Raw genomic sequence first — 24,884 nt, 5'->3', positions numbered from 1 at the left:
AGGAGGAGATACACACCCTAATCCTGCCCCCACCTTTCACAACCAACACAAAGATAATTTTCTCCCATACATTTTTTCTAACTCAACAACAACCAATCCCTAACCTTGGTGATCTAACTTTTGCTGCAATAAATGTTAGAAGCATAAGAAATAAAACTACTGTACTACATGCCTGAATTACCCAACATAAGCCTAACGATCTCTCTGCAACTCAAACTTGGCTTAAACTCAGCATAAACGACTCTGAAAGTATACCTCCAGGCTATAATACCATCTGTAATGACTGTATAAAGAGGAAAGATGGCACTATTGTTTTAATATTTCCCAACATGTATCACATTTCCCCTTACAGCAAACCAATGCCAAATTTCTGTTCAGCAGACTTTCATAATGATTTCCTCAAAATAAACAATTATATGTATTACTGTCCTTTACATCCCTCTTAGCGACGATACAGCTATACTGGAAGATATCCTACACTGGATATCCATAACATTTCCACAAGAAAAAATGTTACTAGGTGATGTGAATGTCAACTGGTTCAACAAAACACTAACTCCCCTACATCTAGCATGTATTTACATGGTTTCACACAACTAATTATTAGCCCCACACATTACAGCAAAGTATCAAATTCCCTATTAGACTGGATCCCAGAATCAGACACTAGCAAATACCACAACACAGGTACAATGCCAGACTCTCTCAGTAATCATCTCCCAATCTACATGACCAGACATCTCACAGATCCAGTTAAACAGTGTTCTTATAAAATAACACATAACCTTTCCAAGTTTAACGCAGAAATGCCCATTACTATACTATCATCCTTATCACAGTACTTGCACTGCCCTTCTAACCTTTACAGATACTGTCAAAGCAAGAGAGAATGGCAAATTAGTTTCTTCCTTATTTCTAGACTTGTCTAAAGCCTTCGACGTAGTCTGCCATGGCAAACTTCTACTTCAAAGGTTCTCACTATTTTTTTCTCAGCCCACCCTTCTGTGGTTCAAAAGCTACCTGTTTAATATGTATCAGTCAGAAAAATGGCACTTCGTGCTCTCTCCTTACCTCCCGGTCACCATCAGTGTACCACAAGGCTCTATCCTTGGTCCCCTCCTCTTTAACATTTTCACCAACATCCTCTGTATCTCCACACAACATGCCACCTTAATACAATATGCAGATGACTCCATTCTCACATGCAGATCTGACAACATGGTACACCTCCAAAAAATTACTCCAGAAGCTTTATAAGCTACTGAAACATGGTTTCATAACTCACAACTCCTACTCAACCCAGAAAGACTACTACTACTTTTCTTCCCCAAATTCCTTTCTCATGAAAAAATTAAATTTAAAGTCCTCTCTTTTGATAATACAACCACTGAAGTCACTTATTATAGCAAATTATTAGGGGTGATAGTAAATGATAATTCTTCATTCAACCTGCATAACAAAATTGCTTAAGAAAAACTCATTAAAAACTCAGGATGCTTTACAGAGCCCAAAAACTTTCTCACAGACTCAACTAAAACTACATTTGCCACTACTGATTTCCTTCACACTCTTCTCTATGGTGCTCCCATCCTCACTAACCTCGAGGCTTCACAAAAATTAAAATTTGAACAATGTTGCAACAAAATTGCTAAATTTGAGGCAAATACCTCTTTCAGAACCCACCATTGTATAGCACTAAAAAGCTGAAATTGGTTAGAACTGTCTCATCAACTAACATATACTCAGCTTTTTACCATGTATTAAATTATCCAGCATTCTTCTGCTTTTACAGCACTAAAAAAACATTCTACACAGCTATTTTCCCAGTCGGGCACTGCAATGCAGTGACCAAAAACTCTTGTCCGTCTAAAAACCTATCAAATCTGCTGGGCATTGTCTGTACTCATACAAGGTTGCTAAGGCCTGGAACTCCTTACCTGCAACAATCAGGTCAACACCTTCTCTCCCATCTTTCAAAACCAGTCTGAAAAGCTTCCTAGCTAAAATCTGGCTCTGTTTTTGCTCAAAACTAGGATAAATTATATCCCTAAATGTGAATAAGTACATTTTCATTCCTTACACCTTCTTGCTCTCATTTCTTCACTCACTTCCTTACTTCTATCAAATTCTCTTCCATGGCTATCTCAATAAATGTATCACAAACCTGTTTTTCCCTCACTTCATATTCCAAATCCTGTTTGTATTAGATTAACTTACCTTTAATTTCTCTAGAAACTGTCTAAAATTTCTCAAAATACTAAATGATTGTCACATAATTTATATTGATTCTTAACCAATGTTTTATACTATATCTAATTTGTTTATAGTTATTTAAACTGCAGATGTTTTTGTTTTATTTTTGAAGAGATTGTAGAATTATTGTTCTTAAAATGTTTTGTAATTTGGAGCTTTTCTCCCAGGGCCTTCACTGAAAATGGTTCTACCCAGTCAGACTTTCCCGTAATCAAATGTCAATAAATAAACACACTCCATGTGAGCATCAGAATCTGGAATTTTCTGCCTACAGAAAGTGCATTTTTTAAAGCCGATCAGTTCCCTCAGCCATAACAGATTAATAAGAAAATTTATATAAAAAGATACCAGTAAAGTTTTTTTTTTCTTTAAAGAGGGCGAACAACTATGGTAGAAATGATACCCTTAAAAAAAGAAGGAAGGACAGGATGTCAAAAAAACACTGCCACCAACACTGGTACGTTCAAGACTACCTAAACGGTAGAAAAAGATAAGACCTAACAGAAGAAACACTGAAAAACTAGAAAGCATATAAGGAGGATAGTAAAAGGATTATATATATATATATATATATATATATATATATATATATATATATATATATATATATATCAAGAAATAAAACAATACTCACAAATTTCATAAAAAAATGTTAATACTAAGCTCTAAGAGAGGATCCATGTTCATGTGAGATGGTAGCAAATGAGATCTGAGGTACTGTAGGATGGCTGGGGCATTACGGGTAGAGGTGGCAGCTCAAATTTTAGATCTACAATTCTGTGATATGAGGCCAAATAGGATCTAAGGTTGGATTTGTAACCCATACACTGAGGAAGAATGAAAAGGACATCAGGTCATAAGTAACAGGTCAAGATTTGTCACAACAAAGAATCAAGAACAGTTGAACCACTAAACCAATATAATTCTGCATTTTTTCAAGTAAATGTATTACTCAGCAGCAAAAATATACTTCAAATTTTGAGAGAGAGAGAGACAGATTACTACGCATTTGAAAGAAAACTCATTACTAAAATAAAAATTTCGGGTGTAGTCATACTTTTATATATTACTGCTCAACTTGTACTAGGAGTTGAAAACAGATCTACAAACAAAAAGGGAAAGGTGAGGGATCTCAGAATGGGGTAGCAGAAAAGCAAGAAAATGGGAAAAACATTGGTAACATGTAGAGAAATCTGGTAAGGCTCAGGGAAATGTGAAGTAGAAGAGGATGTGGAGACTGCAAGATTTAATGTCAGAATATGGGAGCTACACATTGTCGTGGAATGGCTAATTAACGAAGAAATGGCAGATTGAGAACAAACAAAGAAGGCAAAAGGAGACACTAAACAGGATAGGTTGACAAAAGGTCATTGGAGGAGAAGGTAAAGAACGGGGAGATGCTAGAGGTACTCAGACATGAGCAAACACCAAAAGGAAGGCATGATGGAAGTTAAGGAACAAAGTGTGAAATGTGAAAGTACTTGGAGAAAGTATAAAACAGATGGGGAAAGGGAGCACTACAAATGAAGCAACTATATGTAATATATAGTTAGGAAGTCTAAGGGTGATAAAAATTGAGGGACAATAGGAAGGGATGTGAAATGAAAGAATCAACAGTCAGAAATGTGAAACAGATGGATATAGTCATTGCAGATTCCCTCACCAATGTGTGCGTAACAGTCTTAGCAAAAAAAGATAAAAAAGTCATAGAACTTCAACTAGATATGAAATTTGTGGCAGTAATCAAAGTAATCATCAGGTGGGGATGGGTCTGGGAATATGCTGAAATGCAAGCAAGCAATGACTTTTCAAAGGGCTCAGAAGATCCAGCAAAAAGTCACTCCCCAGAATGGTCACAGAAAGGTATTAAAGGTTTGGGGGTAGGGGGATGGAGGCAGAATACACAAGTGTTATCAGGACCATAGACTGTTTGGGGGAAAAACAACAGAGGATGAATTGGGACAGCTAGAAGGATGAGAAGAGGGGAAAGAGAAAACTCTACAATACAGACAAGCTCTATCTTAGCTAGAAAGGACAGTGGTGCACCAAACGAAGCAGGAAAGGTACTGCACCTTTATATTAAGAAGAAATATGGTGTCAAAGAAAAATTATGGGGGAAGGTGAAAGGGGTGGCAGACTGTTTTTTCTGTGTGCCCTTCTCACTCAGTTTTAGTTTATAAGCATTCCCCAAGGAAAACAAATCTCTTGAAAAGACATGACAGTTCAAAATAAAAAAAAAAAAAAAAATCCCAGCATAAAATACTCTTTATGACAGGAAAAAAAAGCTCATTTTTTTTCAACAGAAAAAAGTACGTTTTCCCCAGAAGAGTACTTATCTGGTCATCCGTGAAGGATCACTAGTTGACCATCAGTACCACTGAACCTGCAGGAAGAGCACACTTCATAGCCACGAAAGTTCAGAAGCTTTCGGCTCCTTCCTTTTAAACAGCTCTTTGCAAGCCACACAGTAAATAAGGTGCACAAAAGATGATTCAAAATGCTGAAAGCTGAACAGTGGTTATATATACTTATTTTAGCTACTGTTTAACAAAGTATAAACACGAGCCAAGCTGTCAGCCTCTAAAATGGACTGTGAGCACACACTCATATGTAAACGTGCAGTAGTTGTAGCCCTGTTGCCCTTCTGGTGCTTTTTTCATGGTGAAAATGGTAGAAAACACAATGTACTCTCCACCTGTAGACCATTCATTGTTTTCCCCCTTTTTTCTTGTTTGCAAATGACAAAAGAGATGTGAAGGTCTGATGCTCTTGGTTCTGAATAAACAGCATCTCGGTTAGCAGTGCAGATATCCAAGAAGTGCAGGATTCTCTCATATATGTGTGCAACATTTAAAAGGGTTCTTTGCACATATCGGCCCGAAAGATAACCTTTTAGTTGAATTGATGGTCAACGGCTGCACAGGTAAAAACCTCACTCTCCAAAGCCAAGAACACAGCATCCATGGGACCGGACAACATCCCAGGCTGCCTTCTACATGGACTACAGAATGAACTGGCACCCCACCTAAGTACCATGTTCAATCATAGCCTCACCTAAGACTTTGTGCCCATTGAATGGCGCACCACGACAGTTATCCCACTCCACAAAGGGGGGGCCACAACAGACCCGAAAAACTACAGCCCCATTAGCCTGACGAGCCTAGTCTGCAAGGCCATGGAAGGTATCATCATGGAATTCATAAACAAAGACAATGGAGAACTCCAAACTCTGGACCCCACACAGTTTTGGTTTGTAAAAGGCAGATCATGTCTCCTAAAATGACAGACTTCTTTGAAGTAGTCACCAAAGCCACAGATGAGGGTAAGGTGGTTCACACAGCCTATCAAGATCTCGCCAAGGCATTCAACACCATCCCCCACTCTGGAATTATAGATAAACTCACCAAACTAGGTATAAATCCCCATGTCACAAGATGGGTTGCCAACTGGCTTACTGAAAGAACCCACACTGTGAAAGTAGCAGACTCCAAATCAGACTTCAGACCAGTGACAAGTGGAGTTTAGTCCTGGGTCCTCTCCTGTTTGGTATCTACTTCTCTGAAGTACAGGCTAACACAGAAGGTCTTTGGCTAACTAAATTCGCAGATGACTGCAAACTAGGAGCCATAATCGAAACTCCTAACGATGTGGACATCCTACAAAAGGGCCACAGTGAGACAGATGCCTGGTGTCAAAGACATGGTCTCAAGCTCAATGCTAAAAAGTGCATTGTCATCCCCTTTGGTAAAAACTCTGTACTCATGAACTACCACATAGGTGGTAGTCTACTTAACACCGAAAGTGTGATAAGAGACCTTGGGACACAGGTGGACAGTAGTCTCTCCTTTGATAATCACATCGCCACAGTGGTCAGGAAATCCTTCTACATGGCACACCTCATCACAAAAGGTTTCTCATCCAGAAAAAAAAGAGGTCATTGTTCCCCTCTACTCACTCATTAGACCCATTACAGAGTACAACGCCCCTTTTGGTATGTACCTCACAAAACATCTACAACAACTGGAAAGGCTGCAAATATACCTCACAAAGAGGATTACTGGCCTCAAACTGATGCCTTACGCAGACAGTCTCAAAAAACTCCAGCTTTACTCCGTCGCATATTGCCTACTCAGAGGCGATCTCTGCCTAACATACAAAGCTATGTCAAACACAGAGCTGTTGGACATGCTCCACTTAAAGAAATTCCAATCCCTCCGAGCTACATGCTCTAGGGACCTAAACCTTGTCAGCACAACAAACAGAACATGCTGGAGGGATAGATTCCTGTCCCAGTGACTTCCCATACTCTGGAACATACTACCTATGTCAAACAGAGCTCCTCATTAGCACTCTTCGAGAAAAATCTTGATGATTGGATGGGTAATAGGAAATTCACCCCAGGGATCACTTCTGTGGTTCTGCTTGACAGGGGCACAGGAAAATAATTTTCTTGGGTGGTGAAAGCCAGGGTACCTTTTTGGCTAGGCTTGTACAGGCCCTAGGGCCAATAGCCTAGTACCTACCCATGAACAAAAGAGCACTTTTCCAAGTCAAAATTTTCAGAAATGCAGACCCATTAGTGTCAAACTGAAGCTTTGACAGCTTTTCCAGGGCAAAATTTATGTAAACATAGAGAAGCAATTACCTTAGGTGGTCTCACATGAAGAATTTTTAAAGTGGTGTCTGACTTGCAACAAACAAACAAAAATGCGTGGAGGCTCCACTGGTATGCAAGCTGAGATGGCTGAAAGGTGTATCTTCACAGTGGTATAATCTAAACCTGAATTAAACTGCTCAAGCATATACTGCATGGCACCGAAACTAAGACAAAGCCATCATTATTTTTCAGGTACCCCATTAAGAATTCTTTCTACTTGGCCACATAAGATTTTCTGGTAGCATATCCTCAGTAAAATACCTAAAAGGCATCAAGATTAAATCACCTGAGCTGTGAGCCATACAGTCATCAGGCTGTTGGGTATGGTGACCCTCCTATCCTGAGACAGGAGATTGAGTTGCGATAGGTTTTACCATGGGGATATGCATGACAAAAAACAAATGCTGCCTGGATAAAAATGATGCTAATGAAAATATCCTTGGTTCCTTCCTCTTAACTCCTGGACCACCCTGTGAAAGAGTGTGACTGGTGGGAATGCATATGGAAAGAGGCATATTACTTAAAGGAAAAGGATCGACAGCCCCTAATGGTCTCCATATGGGCCAGTTCCTTTTACATTGGTCCTTTTCTTTTTTGCCTGCTTGCTTTTACCTTGCTTGCAAAAGCACAGTTAAGATGTGAATGGATACTTTCTTACATACCTTTGTGTAGGGAAGTGAAAAAGCTGTCAAGCAAACTGCAGAGCCTTCTCCTTTTCTTTCATTCTTTTGGAAACTTCAGCTATAGGGATTCTAAATAGCAAATCCTTATCAAGTGGAACACTGAGGAGATTCACTCCAACACTAACTGGCAGGCACTGTAGCCTCAGTCTGGCATGTGTATTAATTTAAGACCCCAAAGCTGCTGCTCTAGATACTTCATCTGCAGCATCATACCTAATCTTTTATGGACAGATTAGCCACACTGAAAATTGTATGGGTGAAATTCAAAAGTTCTGGCCTCAGTTCTACATCAGATACCTCTCATGTTTTTCTGCTTCGTTTTGTCAAAAAATGCAATCTGGAACTTCGTCATATGTGTCTGACAATTAATTGCTTTGAAAAACAGATTAGCAAGCTGTGTACACCTTCTTCTCAAAGCAGTATAGCACTCCGCTATCCCATATCGCTTCAAGAATACTGGAAAAAGCAACCCTCTTAAACCCTTTACTTGGATCTTGGGGTAATACTGCTGGATCAGCTATAGGATTTTTGCAAAATTTGAGTCTCCTGTACAATGTAAAAACTATCAGGATTTTCAGGGGAAGGGAGCTAAATGACATGTTAATGACAGGCTACCAAGAAGGCATCTTCCAAAGTTTAAGACTGGAAGGGCTGCTACTGGTTTAGGGGTATCCAGACGCAAAAGGTCAAAATAACATTTCTAACAGCCAGACACCTATCTGACTTTACATATAAAGAGATCTCTAATCCCACAAGGATTACCACCAAATGAGACTTCCTGTTTAAAACGGAGGGCATTGTGTCATCAGTGTCAGCACTAAATCTAAAGGAGGAAAACATCTGGGAAACATAAGTTAATTCTGTCCCCCTCACTGTCTCAGCAGTCTGAGCCTCTATCAAGGCAGAGTTCCTTCTTTCTTTTAGTAGAGAGGACTCCACATACTGATATCTGGTCTGCTACTGTCTGCAAGTTCTACAAAGCCTGCATCAATCCATGAGCAAGAGAGATTCATCACTATGGAAAAAAGTGGGGAAAGGGGGATAAGGGCTTACCAGCTAGCTGACTCCCAAGCAACAGCCAGGAGCCTTAGCAGGTGGGCATCCTGTGCTTGAACATTTAGCAGCCACCTTGGGCATCAGTACCCACAGATGGAGTGCCAGACTTCCACCTTCCTACCAAGAACTTTCTTCTTACCTAAAGCTTTTGTTTATTATCCTCCCCTTCTGAAAAAAGCTGCGTGTTGGACTCATATTACTGGGAATATGTTTGGCTTGAATTAAAACCAAAATTGCTCCATGGCTTACTAAAACTACTCATGCCCTCATGAAAAATAGGGATAGAATATGTAAACTCTGGTTAACATCCCTCATACTACAGACCTACAAACAACTTAGAAACCAAGCCAAAAAACTCATCAACAATGATAAAAAAAAACTTTTACACTAACCCGCCTAATACCCTTAAATCCAACCCTAAAAATTTTGGAACTCAATCAACCACATACTAAACCCTGGAAACCCATCCTCTCCAAACCCTTGCCCTAACAAAATACCTGAGGAAACAGCTATCATCTTTAATCATCACTTCATTAAATCGATAGCCTCTCTAGTAAATTCACTCCCAACAAGCAACAGCTCCTACAAATCCTCTCATTCCTCCTCACTTCCTAAAACCCAGGAGACTTTCTCCCTCAAAACAGTGCCAACTTCTTACATTAAATCCCTTCTATCTAAACTTAAACTTTGCTCCCCTTCACTTGACAAGCTTCCTTCCTACTTTCTACAAATTGCAGCAGAACCACTGGCCTACCCAGTATCTATCCTAGTTAATCGCTCTATCTCTGAATCATATGTCCCCTCCATATGGAAAACTTTCTATACCTTACCTATTCACAAAGGTGGAAACTCCTCTGATATAACAAACTTTAGACCAATTGCCATACTATCTCCCCTCTCCAAAATATTAGGAAAATGTATCCATAACCAGGTTATACAATACTTAGTTCAGGAAAACTTACTAACTCATACTCAACACAGTTTCTGTCCCAAACACAGTACCACAACCGCACTAACATCATTTATAAACACTGTATCACTTGCCCGTGAAAATAATAAACTAGTCTCTACCCTGTTCCTGGATCTCTCCAAAGCCTTTGACACTGCCTCCCATCCACTTCTCCTCTCCAAACTAACAAGCCTTAATTTCTCTGCCCAGACCTTATCTTGGTTCACAAGCTACCTCACTCACCGCCAACAATCAGTTAAATAACTCTCTGCATAATCCCCCCTTCTCTCAGTGGAGATGGGTGCCCCCCCCAAGGATCCATCCTCGAGCCTTTACTCTTTAATATATTTACCAACCAATTACACTCCTCATGCCCCCACTCATCACTTGTGCAGTATGCTGATGACTCCACTGTCATCACAACTGCTGACAACCCATCCAACCTTCACTCCAACTCAAGCAACATTCAACTCTATAGAGGCATGGCTCAGTGATAACAAATTAATTCTCAATCCAGAGAAAATTAAGCTTCTCCTCTTTCTCCCCAAGAACCTCCCTAACCTCAAATCCACTTTCACCATCCAATCCTGCAACAAGACAATCATCTCAGTAGAACCCAGTTCAAAACTACTGGGTGTCACCATAGACTATCAGCTTAAATTTGATATTCACATTACTAATTGCGTAAAAAAGACACATCAGAAACTCGGGACATCTGTACCGAAACAAGAAATTCCTTACTAATAGGGCCAAAATAACACTCTCATGCTTTTCTTCTTCCCATCCTACTATACAGCTGCCAAATGTTCACAAATCTAAACTCTACACTCCTCACCAAACTAGAAACCTCCTACAACAAGGTTGCTAGATTTTCAGCAAACCCAGCCTATAAGACACACCACTGCTTATCTCTTAAGCAACTAGAATGGCTAGAATTCCCCCATCTTCTCAAACTACACCAACTTCAACTGGCCCACTCCATACTAAATGCGCCATCCTTTTGTCCTAGCCTAACATCCCTCTTAATCAAGTACTCTACTGCTAGATCCCTTCGTAGCTCTGTCCAAGACTTGCTCCAGATTTCTAAACTGAAAAACAAAATGGGCCACTTGCTCTACAGTTACAACCCTGCAGCTTACTGGAATAAACTCCATCTCAAAATCAGGTCACTAAATCCAAAATCAGGTCACTAAATCACCCTAAACAATTCAAAGCCGCCACTCGTGAATATTTTCAGAAAAACTGGACTTGCCACTGCATTCATCCACCATGACCTGTCTTCTTCCTTATGGCCTAGGTTCTCTCTCTCCCTATAAGTCTATCTTTCTCTCTACAGTCACCTCTTGACCTTACAGGTATGCATAAATGTCTTGTAATTTCCAGTCATGTAACTGCCTGTTTGCTTAAATAAGTAAAATTCTTTAAGATGTATGTTTACTTAAATGTTATTACCTAATCATGGTAAGCTAACATATCACATATCTTACTGTGGAGCATTTCTCCCCGGATCTCTGCTGAAAATGAGCCACTAGCTCAGTCAGATCAACCCAGTCAACAAATGTAAAATAAAAATAAATAAATAAATTCCACTCAAAGGCCTTCTGCTTGATGCAATATGCCTTCATCTTCAGACAAAGGGACTTCACCAGAAGTGCTGGATAACTTATTTGCAAGGGCATCACTTAGATGCCAGTGGATCTGCCTTTGGCCAGAATTCCACACAAAGGCCTTCAGCTCACTAGGACATGCCTTCAATCTGGTGGCTTCCAAATGGACTTTGCCAGAGGCTTTAAATAACGCAGTTGCAAGGGCCTCATCAGGACTCACATCCTCAAGCTCAAGTAGAGATGATGGAAGCCACAGTTATGTACCTACTGACCCTAAACACATTCTCCTTTGATTGCCTCTCTTTACATTTCTTCTGCAGAATTTCAGAGGCAGGGGATTGGCCACTCAATCCCATGATGATGTATGGATCCAGGTCTACAGCCATTTTAAAGGAAATGTTCCCCTCTTCCACCTTACATCTAAAGTCCTGACCGACAAAAGTTATAGATATGTTCAAAGCCTAAACAAACAAGAAAAAACACACTGGCTATGGTAAATCCAATAATCCATGAGGTGGATTTTCCCCTTACTCATGCACTTGTTATCTCTTCCTTCTTCCTGGAGAACAGGTACTCCCACAATAATAAATTACTCCCTCTTTCTCTCTCACAGTCCCCCAAATGTGAAATATTTTTTTTATATTACCTGTGCTCTGTAGAAGGCAGATGACATGTGACTATGGACATTACCAATCACTACATGTAACACAAACCTTCATAAGAAGGGAATAAAGATGGTGTGGGCGGCTGTCAGCATTATCCACAGAATGTGCTGACATCCCTAGGGGCAAGTATTAATCCAACATGGAGGAGGAAGGTTGCTGTAAGTTGGTACACTGAATCAGCCTTCTGCATCAGTTAAGTAATACCACATCCTTGATCTACATGAAGAAAATCAGTACTTTCATTTTCTTACAGAATAGGCAGCAATAAACAAAGAGTAGTGAAAAATTCTTTTGGAGACGGGGTGAACAAAGATGTGGAAGGAAAGCGCTTACTGCAAACTCTTAAATCTATCAAGTGATACAGCAGGCTCTAATATGACTTAACAGTCTAAAGAGTTGTATACTGCTAGGCATTTAGCTTATGTAATTAAAAAAAGCTAACCACTGATACACTGTATCTGCTCACTAGACAAATCAATGGCAGCTGTATTTGTTCTGTGCCATTAAAAACAGTCAAACCAGAAATGGGAAGTGTGAGCACTTACCTAATGAAGAGTATGAACCAGCAGGGAGACCAGCTGTACTGAGGTGCCCAGCTCCTGTTGACTGTGCAGTTGAATGGCGTGCTTTTGCTCCAGCCACGGCATTGACATCAATGTCACTTCGTGATCTCTGTAGACTCCCAGCAGCAGAGGCAGACTTTGAACTACTTCCTGCAACTAAGTATAGGAAAAATATTCAAATACCTAACTAATTAATTTTACAAACAACAGCATTTCAATGCATGACCAAAACATTCAAATAGCATGGTAATAAAACAACTGAGCACTTTAATGCTGAAATAGTTTTAGTAATCAGTAAAACCTTAACAACAATTTTACAAGAAAAAAGGCCAAAGCAGCAATATGAAAGAGTTAACCTGAATTATCAAAGCAGATAAAACCTAGAGTCTTTGCAAACTAACACACTGCATGAGAACCACAATGAAATATAAAAGCAAGACATCAGGGCTAAGGAAGATAACCAAGCATGAAGGTTTACAGTTTAAAAACGTACACAAATTTGGATAGTACTTAGTAAGTACCTAGCACAGCAATACATTTTCTACAGAATGTTGGTCAAAAGGAAATCAATTGCCTGATCAATCAGCTGTCGGACAGTGATCTTCTGTTGCACATCTTTCCACAGTAGGTGATTCAGATGATCTTCTCCAAATACTTGACACACACAGTGCAGTATTAATAGTAGACCACCTTGACCCTTATACACCTACATTACCCCCTCTATACCTCAAAGAAAATTCTCAATGTAAATGTCGTCCTGACTTCTCTCTTTGCCCTCACTGCCACTTCTAATATCTCTACTTATCCCCCTGACAAATTTTTCCCCTCCAACAAAATTCCAATCCATACTCACTAACTTCTACATTCTAACTCAACTTCACCACAACTTTTTCTCTATACTCTTCACTTACTCTCTGCTTTCTACTCATTTCCCACACCCCTTCTCTTATTTCTCCTATCCATAATTATAAAATTGTAATTTGACATTTTAAATCACGTTGTAATACCAATTTGTCATGTATTACCATGTAATGACTATATCTTCCTGTATGCAGATTTGCTCTAGTACAGCTGCCTTTCTGTTATTACATGTCCATATTGTACAACTTTAAGATTTCCATTTTTTCTCTGTTGCATGAAGCTACCTATTTCGTAACTGGTGCATTTTTCCTCAGGACACCACAGCCCAAAGGAACTATCCTGGCCAACAAAAACAAATAATTTCTGGATGTGAAACCAAGAGTCTAGCAAAGTATTGCCTTTGCACTCAGCTGTGAACATGTCATTTATCAGAAATAGTAAAAACAAAGAAGCCAAGATATGGAGACAACTGTCTAACAATGCTTAGAACAGATTTCAACATAATGTGCAAAAGATAGGACAGTTCATCTCAACATAACATTTTTATAACTGCAAGGGGCAACTTCTGAAATCTATAATTACCTTTATTAAGTCCACAGGGAACAAAACTTTAAAAGTGTACTTTTTTGTAACTATAAGGTAGAGCAGGGTCAAGTGTACCAGGGTATAATTATAAAAACAGAAATTTCTGGCTTCAATGCGGTTCGAGCGTTCAAAGATGTCAATACTTCTGAGGTACAAACAGTAAATTCAAAGTCAAAACAGCTGGAAACAGTGGTCTTACACAAACCACCCCATATGATGAACTACGGAGGTTGAAAGACAATAATTCAGAAAATTGCACTGATGTTTATGTTGTTTTTAACCCCAGTATCTCAGCTTGTGTGAAACTGCAGTGATCACACTCTAGAAATTCCCTTAGGGTAATGAAAGCCAAATGCAGCATAGCCATCATCCAGGCAACCATGGAGACTGCTTCTTTCACTCTTTTCCCCCTCCTCTTCCAGGAACTAATAGTCCTTAAACCTTAACAATCCATATGTTATCCCCACCTATTCTAAACATCTACAGACAGTGGCAACAGAAGGGAGGGAGATGAGCACAGCATTTACCATCGAGGACAACCACATGTTTATGAGTCTAACGCCAACCTTTTGGTGTCCCGGTATGAACATCACCTGAGAGGGAGGTTCATTTAAGTAGCCTAGCAACATGCATAGCACTCATCAACAGCTGCCTACTTCATAAATGTAGATAATACCATGTTTCCCCACCTACACAGTGCTGCCCATACTGATATTCAGTCTCTGCTGGGTGCTAGTCTTAAAGTGAAGCAGCAGCACCTGGGTTTCACCAACTTCTTGATCGTAATTGGGAATTAAATACATTAAACTTAATAAAGTAAAGCAAGACGTTGTTAAATTACAACAGAAATGTTCTTAAATCAATACTATGTCAAACATCTATGCTCAAAGGCATGTGACTCCTGAACAATCCCATAATGCCATATACTGTATTTTAAATGTGCATCTGACACCTGAGCCAGACAATATGGCATAACCAGTGAAGGAGCATATTTCCAAAAATGAAAGCAACAAGCGTTTCCTATACACACTCTTCAGAAATAATACACAAGAATAACCATCTCTGACTTGTAAGAATACTAATAGTGAAGTAATTTTTAAAACCACCGGGGGGGGGGGGGGGGGGCTCATACATAAAGTGAAAAACTGAAAAGTACAGTTGTACAAGTAAACTTACTCTCATCATTCTCTTTCGGCTTTTCCCGTTAGGGGTCGCCACAGCGGATCATCTCTTTCCATTTCTTCCTATCCTCTGCATCTTGCTCTGTCACACCAACCGCCTGCATGTCCTCTCTCACCACGTCCATAAACCTTATCTTAGGCCTTCCTCTATTCCTCTTACCTGGCAGCTCCATCCTTAGCATCTTTTTCCCAATATACCCATCATCCCTCCTCAGCACATGTCCAAACCAACGCAATCTCGTCTCTCTTGCTTTGTCTCCAAACTGTCCAACATGAGCTGACCCTCTAATATACCGATTCCTAATCCTATCCATCCTAGTCACACCGATTGCAAATCTTAACATCTTTAACTCTGCCACATCCAGCTCTGACTCCTGCCTTTTTGTCAATGCCACCGTCTCCAACCCATATAACATAGCTGGTCTCACTACACTCTTGTAGACCTTCCCTTTCACTCTTACGGATACCAGTCTGTCACAAATCACTCCTGACACTCTTCTCCACCCATTCCACCCTGCCTGTACTCTCTTCTTCACCTCTCTTCCACATTCACCATTACTCTGAACTGTTGATCCCAAGTACTTAAACTCGTCCACCTTCTGAACTCTACTCCCTGCATCCTCACCATTCCTCTACCCTCCCTCTCATTTACACACATATATTCTGTCTTAGCCCTGCTGACCCTCATTCCTCTGCTCTCTAGAGCATATCTCCACCTCTCCAGAGTCTCCTCAACCTGATTCCTACTCTCACTACAGATCACAATGTCATCTGCAAACATCATAGTCCACGGGCCTCCTGTCTGATCTCATCTGTCAACCTGTCCATCACCACTGCAAATAAGAAAGGACTCAGAGCTGATCCTTGATGTAATCCCACCTCCACCTTAAACGGATCTGTCACTCCCACTGCAGTCCTCACCACTGTCACACTACCCTCGTACATATCCTGTACCACTCTTACGTACTTCTCTGCCACTCCCGACTTCCTCATACAATACCACAACTCTTCTCTAGGCACCCTGTCATATGCTTTCTCCAAGTCTACAAAGACACAGTGCAACTCCTTCTGACCTTCTCTGTATTTCTCCATCAACACTCTCAGAGCAAACATTGCATCTGTAGTGCTCTTTCCTGGCATGAAACCATACTGCTGATCACTAATCATCACCTCCCTTCTTAACCTTGCTTCCACTACTTTTTCCCATAACTTCAAGCTGTGACTAATCAGTTTTATCCCTCTGTAGTTACTGCAGCTCTGCACATCACCCTTATTCTTAAAGATAGGCACCAAAACACTTTTTCTCCACTCCTCAGGCATCCTCTGACTTTCCAAAATTTCATTAAACAATCTAGTTAGAAATTCCACTGCCATTTCTCCTAAGCACCTCCATGCTTCCATTGGTATGTCATCTGGGCCAACAGCCTTTCCATTCTTCATCCTCTTCATAGCTGCCCTTACTTCCTCCTTGCTAATCTGTTTCACTTCCTGATTCACTATCCCCACATCATCCAACCTTCTCTCTCTCTCATTCTCTTCATTCATCAGCCTCTCAAAATACTCTTTCCATCTACTCAACACACTCTCCTCTCTTGTGAGTACCTTTCCCTCACTATCCTTTATCACCCTTACATGCTGCACATCTTTCCCAGCTCTGTCCCTCTGTCTAGCTAATCGGTACAGGTCCTTTTCTCCCTCTTTAGTGTCCAATCTCTCGTACAACTCTCCATATGCCCTATCCTTAGCTTTTGCCACCTCTCTCTTTGCCATGCCTCATCTCCTTATACTCATGTCTACTTTCTTCATCTCTTTGACAATCCCACTTCTTCTTCGCCAGCTTCTTCCTCTGTATACTCTCCTGTACTTCCTCATTCCACCACCAGGTCTCCTTGTCCTCCTTCCTCTGTCCAGATGTCACACCAAGCACCTTTCTAGCAGTCACCCTTACTAGTTCTGCTGTAGTTACCCAGCTATTCGGTAACTCTCCACTGCCTCCCAGTGCCTGTCTTAACTCTTCCCTAAACTCCACTTCACAATCACTCTTTTTTAACTTCCACCATTTAATCCTTGGCACAGCTTTCACATTCCTCCTCCTCTTCTTGATCACCAACGTCATTCTACATACCACCAATCTATGCTGCTTAACTACACTTTCCCCTGCCACCACTTTACAGTCTCCAATCTCCTTAAGACTGGCCCTCCTACATAGTATATAATCAACTTGTGAGCATCTTCCTCCACTCTTGTACGTCACCCTATGCTCCACCCTCTTCTTAAAATACGTATTCACCACATCCATGTCCATCCTTTTCGCAAAATCCACAATCATCTGACCTTCTGCATTCCTCTCCTTAACACCATACCTACCCATCACTTCCTCATCCCCTCTGTTCACTTCACCAACATGCCCATTAAAGTCCGCTCCAATCACTAGTCTCTCACCCTTGGGTACACTCACCACAACTTCATCCAACTCACTCCAAAATTTCTCTTTCTCTTCCATCGCACACCCAACTTGAGGAGCATATGCACTAACAACATTCATCATTACACCATCAATTTTGAGCTTCATAAACATCACTCGGTCAGACACTCTCTTCACGTCTAAAACACTCTTGGCATATTGTTCCTTTAGTATAACCCCTACCCCATTTCTCCTGCCATCCACACCATGATAAAACAATTTGAACCCGTTTCCTAAACACCTGGCCTTACTTCCCTTCCATCTGGTCTCTTGCACACACAATATATCAACCTTCCTTCTCTCCATCATATCAGCTAGCTCTCTTCCTATACCAGTCATACTGCCAACATTCAAAGTTCCTACCCTCACTGCTACACTCCTAACCTTCCTCCTATCTTCCTGCCTTCGGGCACGCCTTCGCCCTCCTCTTCTAAATATTCCAGTGATCACTGCTGCAGTAGCCTTAGCTAAATCAGTTATATCTTTATAACAGCCAGCCAGCTTCCAAAGCTATAGTGGAACTTCCATGCCTCCATTAAAGTCAGCTACAGCTGAGCAGACTAAGAAGTTACGTTTTGGCACCAAACCTTTCACAGCTTTAATGCCAACAGAGAGAGACAGAAAGGCTGAAGGCCTGACAAGGACAATGCTAGGAAAATAAAATAAAGAAACATAACCCTTTCAGGATTTGTGTATCAACATTTCTTTTACGTTTGTGTTTTCATCTGAAGCAACATCTTAAGTGTTGGTTGTGACTGACTGTGCTAGAGCTAACAGGGAGAATGGGAGACCTGGATTCTGAGAAATTTAGTGTCTCCACCATGAAATTTCCCTTTTCGCAAACCCCAAAACTTGAATATGAAATGTCAGGGCATATTTGATGTTGAGATCATACAGATTTCAAGTACCACTGGATTTTTCTCATGTGGAGTGTTGCAAGAGGTATCATGATAATCACAGATGCCATGAAACCCAGAATCCTGAGGAATTCCCTTGCTGAGACATTAGTCTGAGGGGGAAAAAATCAGGAATATATCTACTTTTTCCTGTGAAAGAAAAGCTCATTAAACTAAGGTGTCCAGGAGGCACCCAGGAAAACCATCCCACAGGTTGAAGTCAGACAAGACTTTTGTGAGTTCTCCTGGAACCTTAGTCTATGTAACAGATCCCTTACACATGCAAGATAGTCTTGAAACTTTGAAAAAAAAAATCTACAAGCTAAGTCAAGTCATCTAAATAATGAAAAATCTGAATACCTTGGAGTCTGTAGCAGTGCATCACAATAGCTAGAAACTCTGTGAATATCACTGGAGCAGTAAACAGACCCACACAGGGTAATGCAGAGAACTGACAATGTGATCCAGAAAATCTTAAAAAATGCCTAAAATCCAGTGGGGAGGAGAATGTAAGAAAATACCACTGTTGTTGGTAGGCCTTGATGCAGGGAAAGAATTTGACACGAGTAGGCTGGTATTTATGAGTAGGGTAATAAGGAGGATCTATAACAGACTGAAGACAAAATTAAAGTGTGGGGGGGGGGGTCCCTCTCTGTTGAGTTCGGTTTAAATATAAGAACTATCCAGGGGTGTGGTGTACTCTTTCTGCTTTGTTATTTACATTTTATTTAGAATCATCAGCAAAGAAAATAAGGGTCTCAGAAATGTAAGGATACAATTGGTATGTTAATCAAGAAAAGTTAGATTTATTTGCAGACAATATTGTTTTGTACATGAGAAAAGAAGAAAAGGGCATTTCAATGTGTTGTAGAACATTCTGAGACAGTTTCAAATTTTTTTTGAATACAAAATTCAAGAAGATAAGACAAAGGCCACAGCTGAAAACTATGAAAGACTGTTTTATAGATATTGATAGCAAGATACAAGAAGTGAAAATGTTTTCAGTCACTTTAGTTTTATACACAGGTCGGACACATTTTTATCAAACAGAGGAGAAGCTGTGATTAGCAATTAATGAAGAGTTGAAGGATTTTATCTGGGAAGGGAAGAGGGCAATAGTCAAGTGGAATACGTTGAACCTTCCAATAGAACAAGATGGTCTGGGAGTACCAGATTTGAATGGATATTTCAGAACTACACAGTTAAAGTTCCTATACGTAGCACAAGCAGGAAACTGTAGTTCAAAGTGGAAAGGGATGAAGAAAACACAGGGGGAAAGCTCAAGCAATATGGAGCAACTAGGATTTTGGATGCAAATCTTAAGGAGAATAAAAATAACTATACAGAATATTATATATTCATAAAGAAGCTGAAAATATTCTAAGAACTAAGCCAACACGGGAGCGGAGAAGGGAGATTCTGCCAATAGAGAAGAGTGCAATTAGGGGTACACAGAACTGGCAACAGGGTGCTGGAACTTACTGGAGAAACCTGGGAAAGGAACCAAGGAACTGGGAAAAAATAATTAAGGAGTGTGAAAGGTAAAAGAAAGGGCAAAGTCCAATGATTTATTTGGATTGCAGGCTAGAGATTACCTTCCATACTAAGGACTGATAGAGTATAGGCAAAGAGAAAGGAATAGGGAGGAATCCTAAGTGAAAGACCAGCACTGGTAGAGTAGTATAATCTAGAAGTGAAGCTGCTGTTAAAAAGGATATAACTACCAGGCATACAAAATACTGAATGGTAAGAAAGCATTGGGAGGACAGACTGAATAAGCAATTAACAAAGAAACAATGGGAGGATATTTTACACATACCTCCCGACTTCTCAGAGCAAGAAAGTCATAAATAAATAAAAGTGGGACAAAGGCCCACAAATCGGGCCAATTTTAAAATATTGCTCTTAGAAAGTTGACAGACTAAGAGGTTTTGCATTAGCATGAATTTTCTGAAGGGTATGAAGTCTGAAACTCAAATGTCTGTCATTATTTTCTAAGTTCAGCCTTTAATATTTTGCCACTAATTTGCCAGAAAACCACAATTTTATGAAAAACGGACCAAAAATATGGGGCAAAACTCTGTACAGTGGAGAGGTAGGTATGGCTCCCAAACATGCAACAAAGTCTACAAGATTTAGGATCTTTGCTTGGAAGTGTTTGCAAAGCAGACTCCAAATAACTTGTCATCAGATTGATTACAAATGTTGGAGGTGGGACAGGGAAGAAAGAGGTAACTGGAAACAAAGTTTTTGGGAGTGTAATGAGTAGGCAGTTTTAAAAAATTCCCTGCAGACTACACTATCAGAAATATTGGGAGAGCAAATTGGTGCGACTACGGAAATTAGTTTTTTGAGCTGTGATATAGAATCAGTATTGCCAAGACATAGTAATGTCTTGGCGAGTATAATTCTGGTGGCTGTCAAAAAAGCAATTACTAGAAAAAGGAAATCAAAGTCTGAACCAACCATACTAAAAGAAGTGAATACAGTAGCAGAGATAAAATACATGGGGGTGGGATCTTTAGAAACGGGTGGGAGCAAATTGCATTAAAATGTGAATTGTGGGAACAACACATATAGAATTATGTTTTGAAAGATGAATGAGGTTTACGGGAAGGCAGTAATTGTATGAGCTACTTATTAATTGACTGACGATGAATGTACAGAAGATTATATGTGATGTATAATGTTTCCAACTGAAAATGTCAATATGTTTTTTTTTCATTTATATAAATTTATGACTGCCTGCGTCATAAGTTGTTATTCAAGAAATATGTTTCTTATTTAAAAAATAAATATCTAAAACCTGGATCTATTTAATCTAAGGTTACTAGAAAACTCAAATGGGGAATAAAAGGTAATAACTTGTACAGTGACAATATTCTGAACTTGGGCACTATCACAAACAAATTCAGAAAGGAAAGATCCAAAGCAGGTCTCCATGAATCTTCTTACTTTGGCACCAGAAGCATCTTTGAATAAAACCCTTTTCCCTAAATGAGGAGGTGGAACATCATCTCTCACTCCCAGGGAGAGTACTGCTGAACAACAGGAGGGGAAAAACAAGAGTTTGTGTTGGTGGGTGACAGGGTATCACTCGGAAAGGAGGAAAATATTCCCAATGCCATCTGTAACTTTGATGAATTACTCTCAGAACAAATCTGTCTGAAACAATCTTTTGCCAAAGAGAGAAACTGATATTCAGTCTTTCTGGAGGGAATGCCAGAGAGGGAGTGGGGATGGTGGGGAGTCTTGCAAACAGTCATTCAGGCTTATGTCTTTGTTCCAAGATGGATCCTGCTTTCTTTTTGTAACCTTCCTACCACTGCTTTTTAAATGTTTACCAGAAACTAGACAGGTCTGTTTATTTTTGCTTTTTAAAGAAGGCTGTAGAGGGAGCATTAAATTTCTAGGGAAAACTTCAAAAAAGGGACTGATAAATCTGAGAGATCTATTAAAACAACTTGCCTATCTCATCACACTTTTTACAGACCTCTACAGCACAACATCCAAAACTTCACGTCTCCATCCAAAGAATTCACAATTTCATTCTTGGCATCTTATTCGAGATTTTCAGAATGCAACCAAGCAAACCTTCTCATAACAGCTCCAGTGGCAGCATCAGAATCACAGTGACATTTCAAACAGAAGGTGGCCACTTGGGACGACTTCTTCTTTTGGCTTGTCCCGGTTAGGGGTTGCCACAGCAGATCACCTGTCTGCTCATGATTGGCAGTGGAGTTTTACAGTGTCGAGTTGCCAACCTTCAGCAGAAGATGCACACATGCCTAGGGCCAATTTAGAGTATCCAATCCACCTACAACATGACTTTGGGATGTGGGAGGAAACCCACATGACCACAGGGAGGACATGCAGACTCCACACAGAAGGCACCCCAGCCAAGGATCAAACCGGGGAAAGTACAGTTGTGTACACTTACCATAAATGTAGATTTTCGAGTGCATTCAGTGTTGCAGTCATTACATTTGGGTAATCTGCTGGCAGGTTGCCCTCAGTCGGCCTGAATTCCAAAGTCTTAGGTCCTGCGTTGGTTGCGGTCTCCTCTTCCATGACGTCAGGTCGTCAGGGGTATAAGACATGCAGCCAATGCCATTTTCTTTAGTTTTTCTTGCCCCAGATGTCAGGTGCCCCCAAAAAGGTAGCAAAATTACGTATATATATATATATATATATATATATATATATATATATATATATATACATAAATACATGCATCAATATAAACTTTACCTTCATCTACAAGCAAATACACCACATAGGTTGTAGAAGATAGAGAAGGAAAGATAAACTCCAGAATGAAAGGGGGATATAGCAGGAGGGTAACCTGGACTGCAACAGTGAATACACTTGAACATCTACATTTATGGTAACTGTACACAACTATACTATGTTATTCATGTTTCACTGTTGCAGTAATTACATATGGGTAGAATCCCAAAGCTATGGTTGGGTGGCTGGAGCTAAACAGCATTAGGTACGGCTATAAGGCCCTCCAGAACTGCAGTGGCAAAGCCTGCCCTGGACTTAGAGTAGAGAGGCAAATGATAATGCTTTGTAAAGGTGTGAACTGAACTCCAAGTAGCAGCCTCTAGAATGTCTTTGGTTGGTACTCCTCTGAGAAAGGCTGCTGAAGTAGCTGCAGCTCTGGTGGAATGAGACCTAATGGCCTTGGGCACAGGTTTACCATGGTGTACGTAGCAGAAACGAATGCAGTGACTTATCCACTTTGATATAGTCTGCTTTGAAATAGCCTTTCTTTCTGATCCTGCAGCATATGCCACTAGTAATTGCTCAGTTTTTCTTTGCGCTTCAGTCCTGCCTCAAGTAGAATCGTAGCTGTCTGTGCACGTCCAAGGAATGCAGAATTCTTTCCCCATTGTTCTGCGGATTTGGATAAAAGGTTGGTAGATGAATAGTCTGGTTAAGAGCCACAATGGAAACCGCCTTGGGCATAAATGTAGGATTTGTCCTCAGAGACACCCTGTCTGCGTAAAATATGATAAAAGGCTCTACAGCCATGAGGGCCTGTAGCTCTGAAACTCTTCTTGCTGAAGTAATTACCAGTAGCACAGCTGTTTTCCATGATAAGAACTTTATATCAGCCGTAGCAGCTAGTTCAAATGGAGGCAGGGTGAGCTTTTCCAACACATAATTGAGGTCTCATGCAGGTATTGGTGATTTTCTAGGAGGCCTTAAATTTTTGGCTCCTCTAAGATACCGCTTTAGTAAAGGATGAGAAAAGACTGGTGGCTCTGTATTGTAATGAGCCGAAATGGTAGAGGCATGAATTTTAATTGATGAAAAAGATAAGCCCTTGTCAAGCATCTCAGTTAAATATTGTAATTTCTGAGGAATATTTGGTTCTGCTGTATCAGTTCCTTGTGCTTGATTCCAAGCACAGAATCTCTTCCATTTATCAGCATAAGATTTTCTAGTACTAGGTCTTCTGGCTTCCAAAATGACAATCATCACAGCTTTACTAAGAGGTGTTGCTTGTATAACTACATGATCAGCTATGCTGCCAGGTTCAGTGTCTGGAGTTGATTGTGCAGGATCTGATCGTTTTGCTGGGACAGTAGTGGAGGTCTTTGAGGTAAGGTCCAAGCTGGGTATTGAGACAAGCTCCTTAGGACTGGGTACCAGTATTGGCGGGGCCAGTCCGGAGCAATTAGTATCATCTTCGGTTTCCCTTGTCTGACTTTTAGGGTGGACCTTGGGAAGAAGAGGCAGAGGAGGAAAGGTGTAAACTGATAGGTTTTTCCAACTGAAGGATAGGGCGTCCACTTTCCATGCTTGTCTGTGATAAGTCCTTGTGCAGAATCTTTTCAATTGACAACTTTGAGGAGAGGCAAATAGATCTATGTCTGGGCTCTTCCATTTCTTTGTTATCATGCTGAAGACTTGTGGATCTAGTTTCCACTTGTGAGGATCCATAAGGTTTCTGCTTAAATCGTCTGCCAGAGTATTTTGCTTTCCTGGCAGGAACTGAGGTTGAAGATGTATTTCATAAGTCAAAGCTGTGTCCCAAAGTGTCACTGCTAATCTGCAAAGGGGGTATGAGTGCGTGCCCCCCTACTTGTTTATATACCACATGCCCGTGGTGTTGTCCTGGATGAAGTAAGTCCTTGAAGGGTGTCAGGGCATTTTGAACAGCTAGCATATCTTTCTGGGTGATATGTAGATGCATTTGTTTTGGGGTCCATATGCCCTGAATGCATCTTCCTGCCATGTGGGCCCCCAAGGCATAATCTGATGCGTCTGTTGTTAAGGTTGTTAAGGTTTGGCTAGCAGCAGGTACAGTGAAGGCCTGTCCCATGTATTGGTGACATGCCTTTGCCCACCATAGAAACTCCTGTTGTAGGCAGGAATGAGAAGAATCATTGCTTCTAGACTGTAACAATGTTGACTCCATAAACTTTTTAGGTACCAATGAAGTTTCCTCA

The 24,884-nt window shown here is 40.4% G+C and overlaps 1 protein-coding gene across 20 annotated transcripts in view; it reads right to left on the bottom strand.

Annotated features, from left to right (window-relative positions):
* CLASP2 (cytoplasmic linker associated protein 2) overlaps positions 1-24,884 on the bottom strand; it is a 7,203,062-nt gene that overhangs the window by 3,793,163 nt on the left and 3,385,015 nt on the right. For all 20 annotated transcript variants that reach the window (XM_044064956.1, XM_044064947.1, XM_044064955.1 and 17 more), the window contains one exon: positions 12,416-12,589. In XM_044064956.1, the coding sequence (XP_043920891.1) occupies positions 12,416-12,589 (174 nt within the window). The remainder of the gene's footprint in view (positions 1-12,415; positions 12,590-24,884) is intronic.

This window comes from Protopterus annectens, chromosome 3.part0 (genome assembly GCF_019279795.1).
Source record: "Protopterus annectens isolate FY-2018-M chromosome 3.part0, PAN1.0, whole genome shotgun sequence".
NCBI classification, from domain to species: domain Eukaryota; kingdom Metazoa; phylum Chordata; order Ceratodontiformes; family Protopteridae; genus Protopterus; species Protopterus annectens.
The sequence above is the reverse complement of the archived record's forward strand: the minus strand, read 5'-3'. Positions and strand labels throughout refer to the sequence as shown.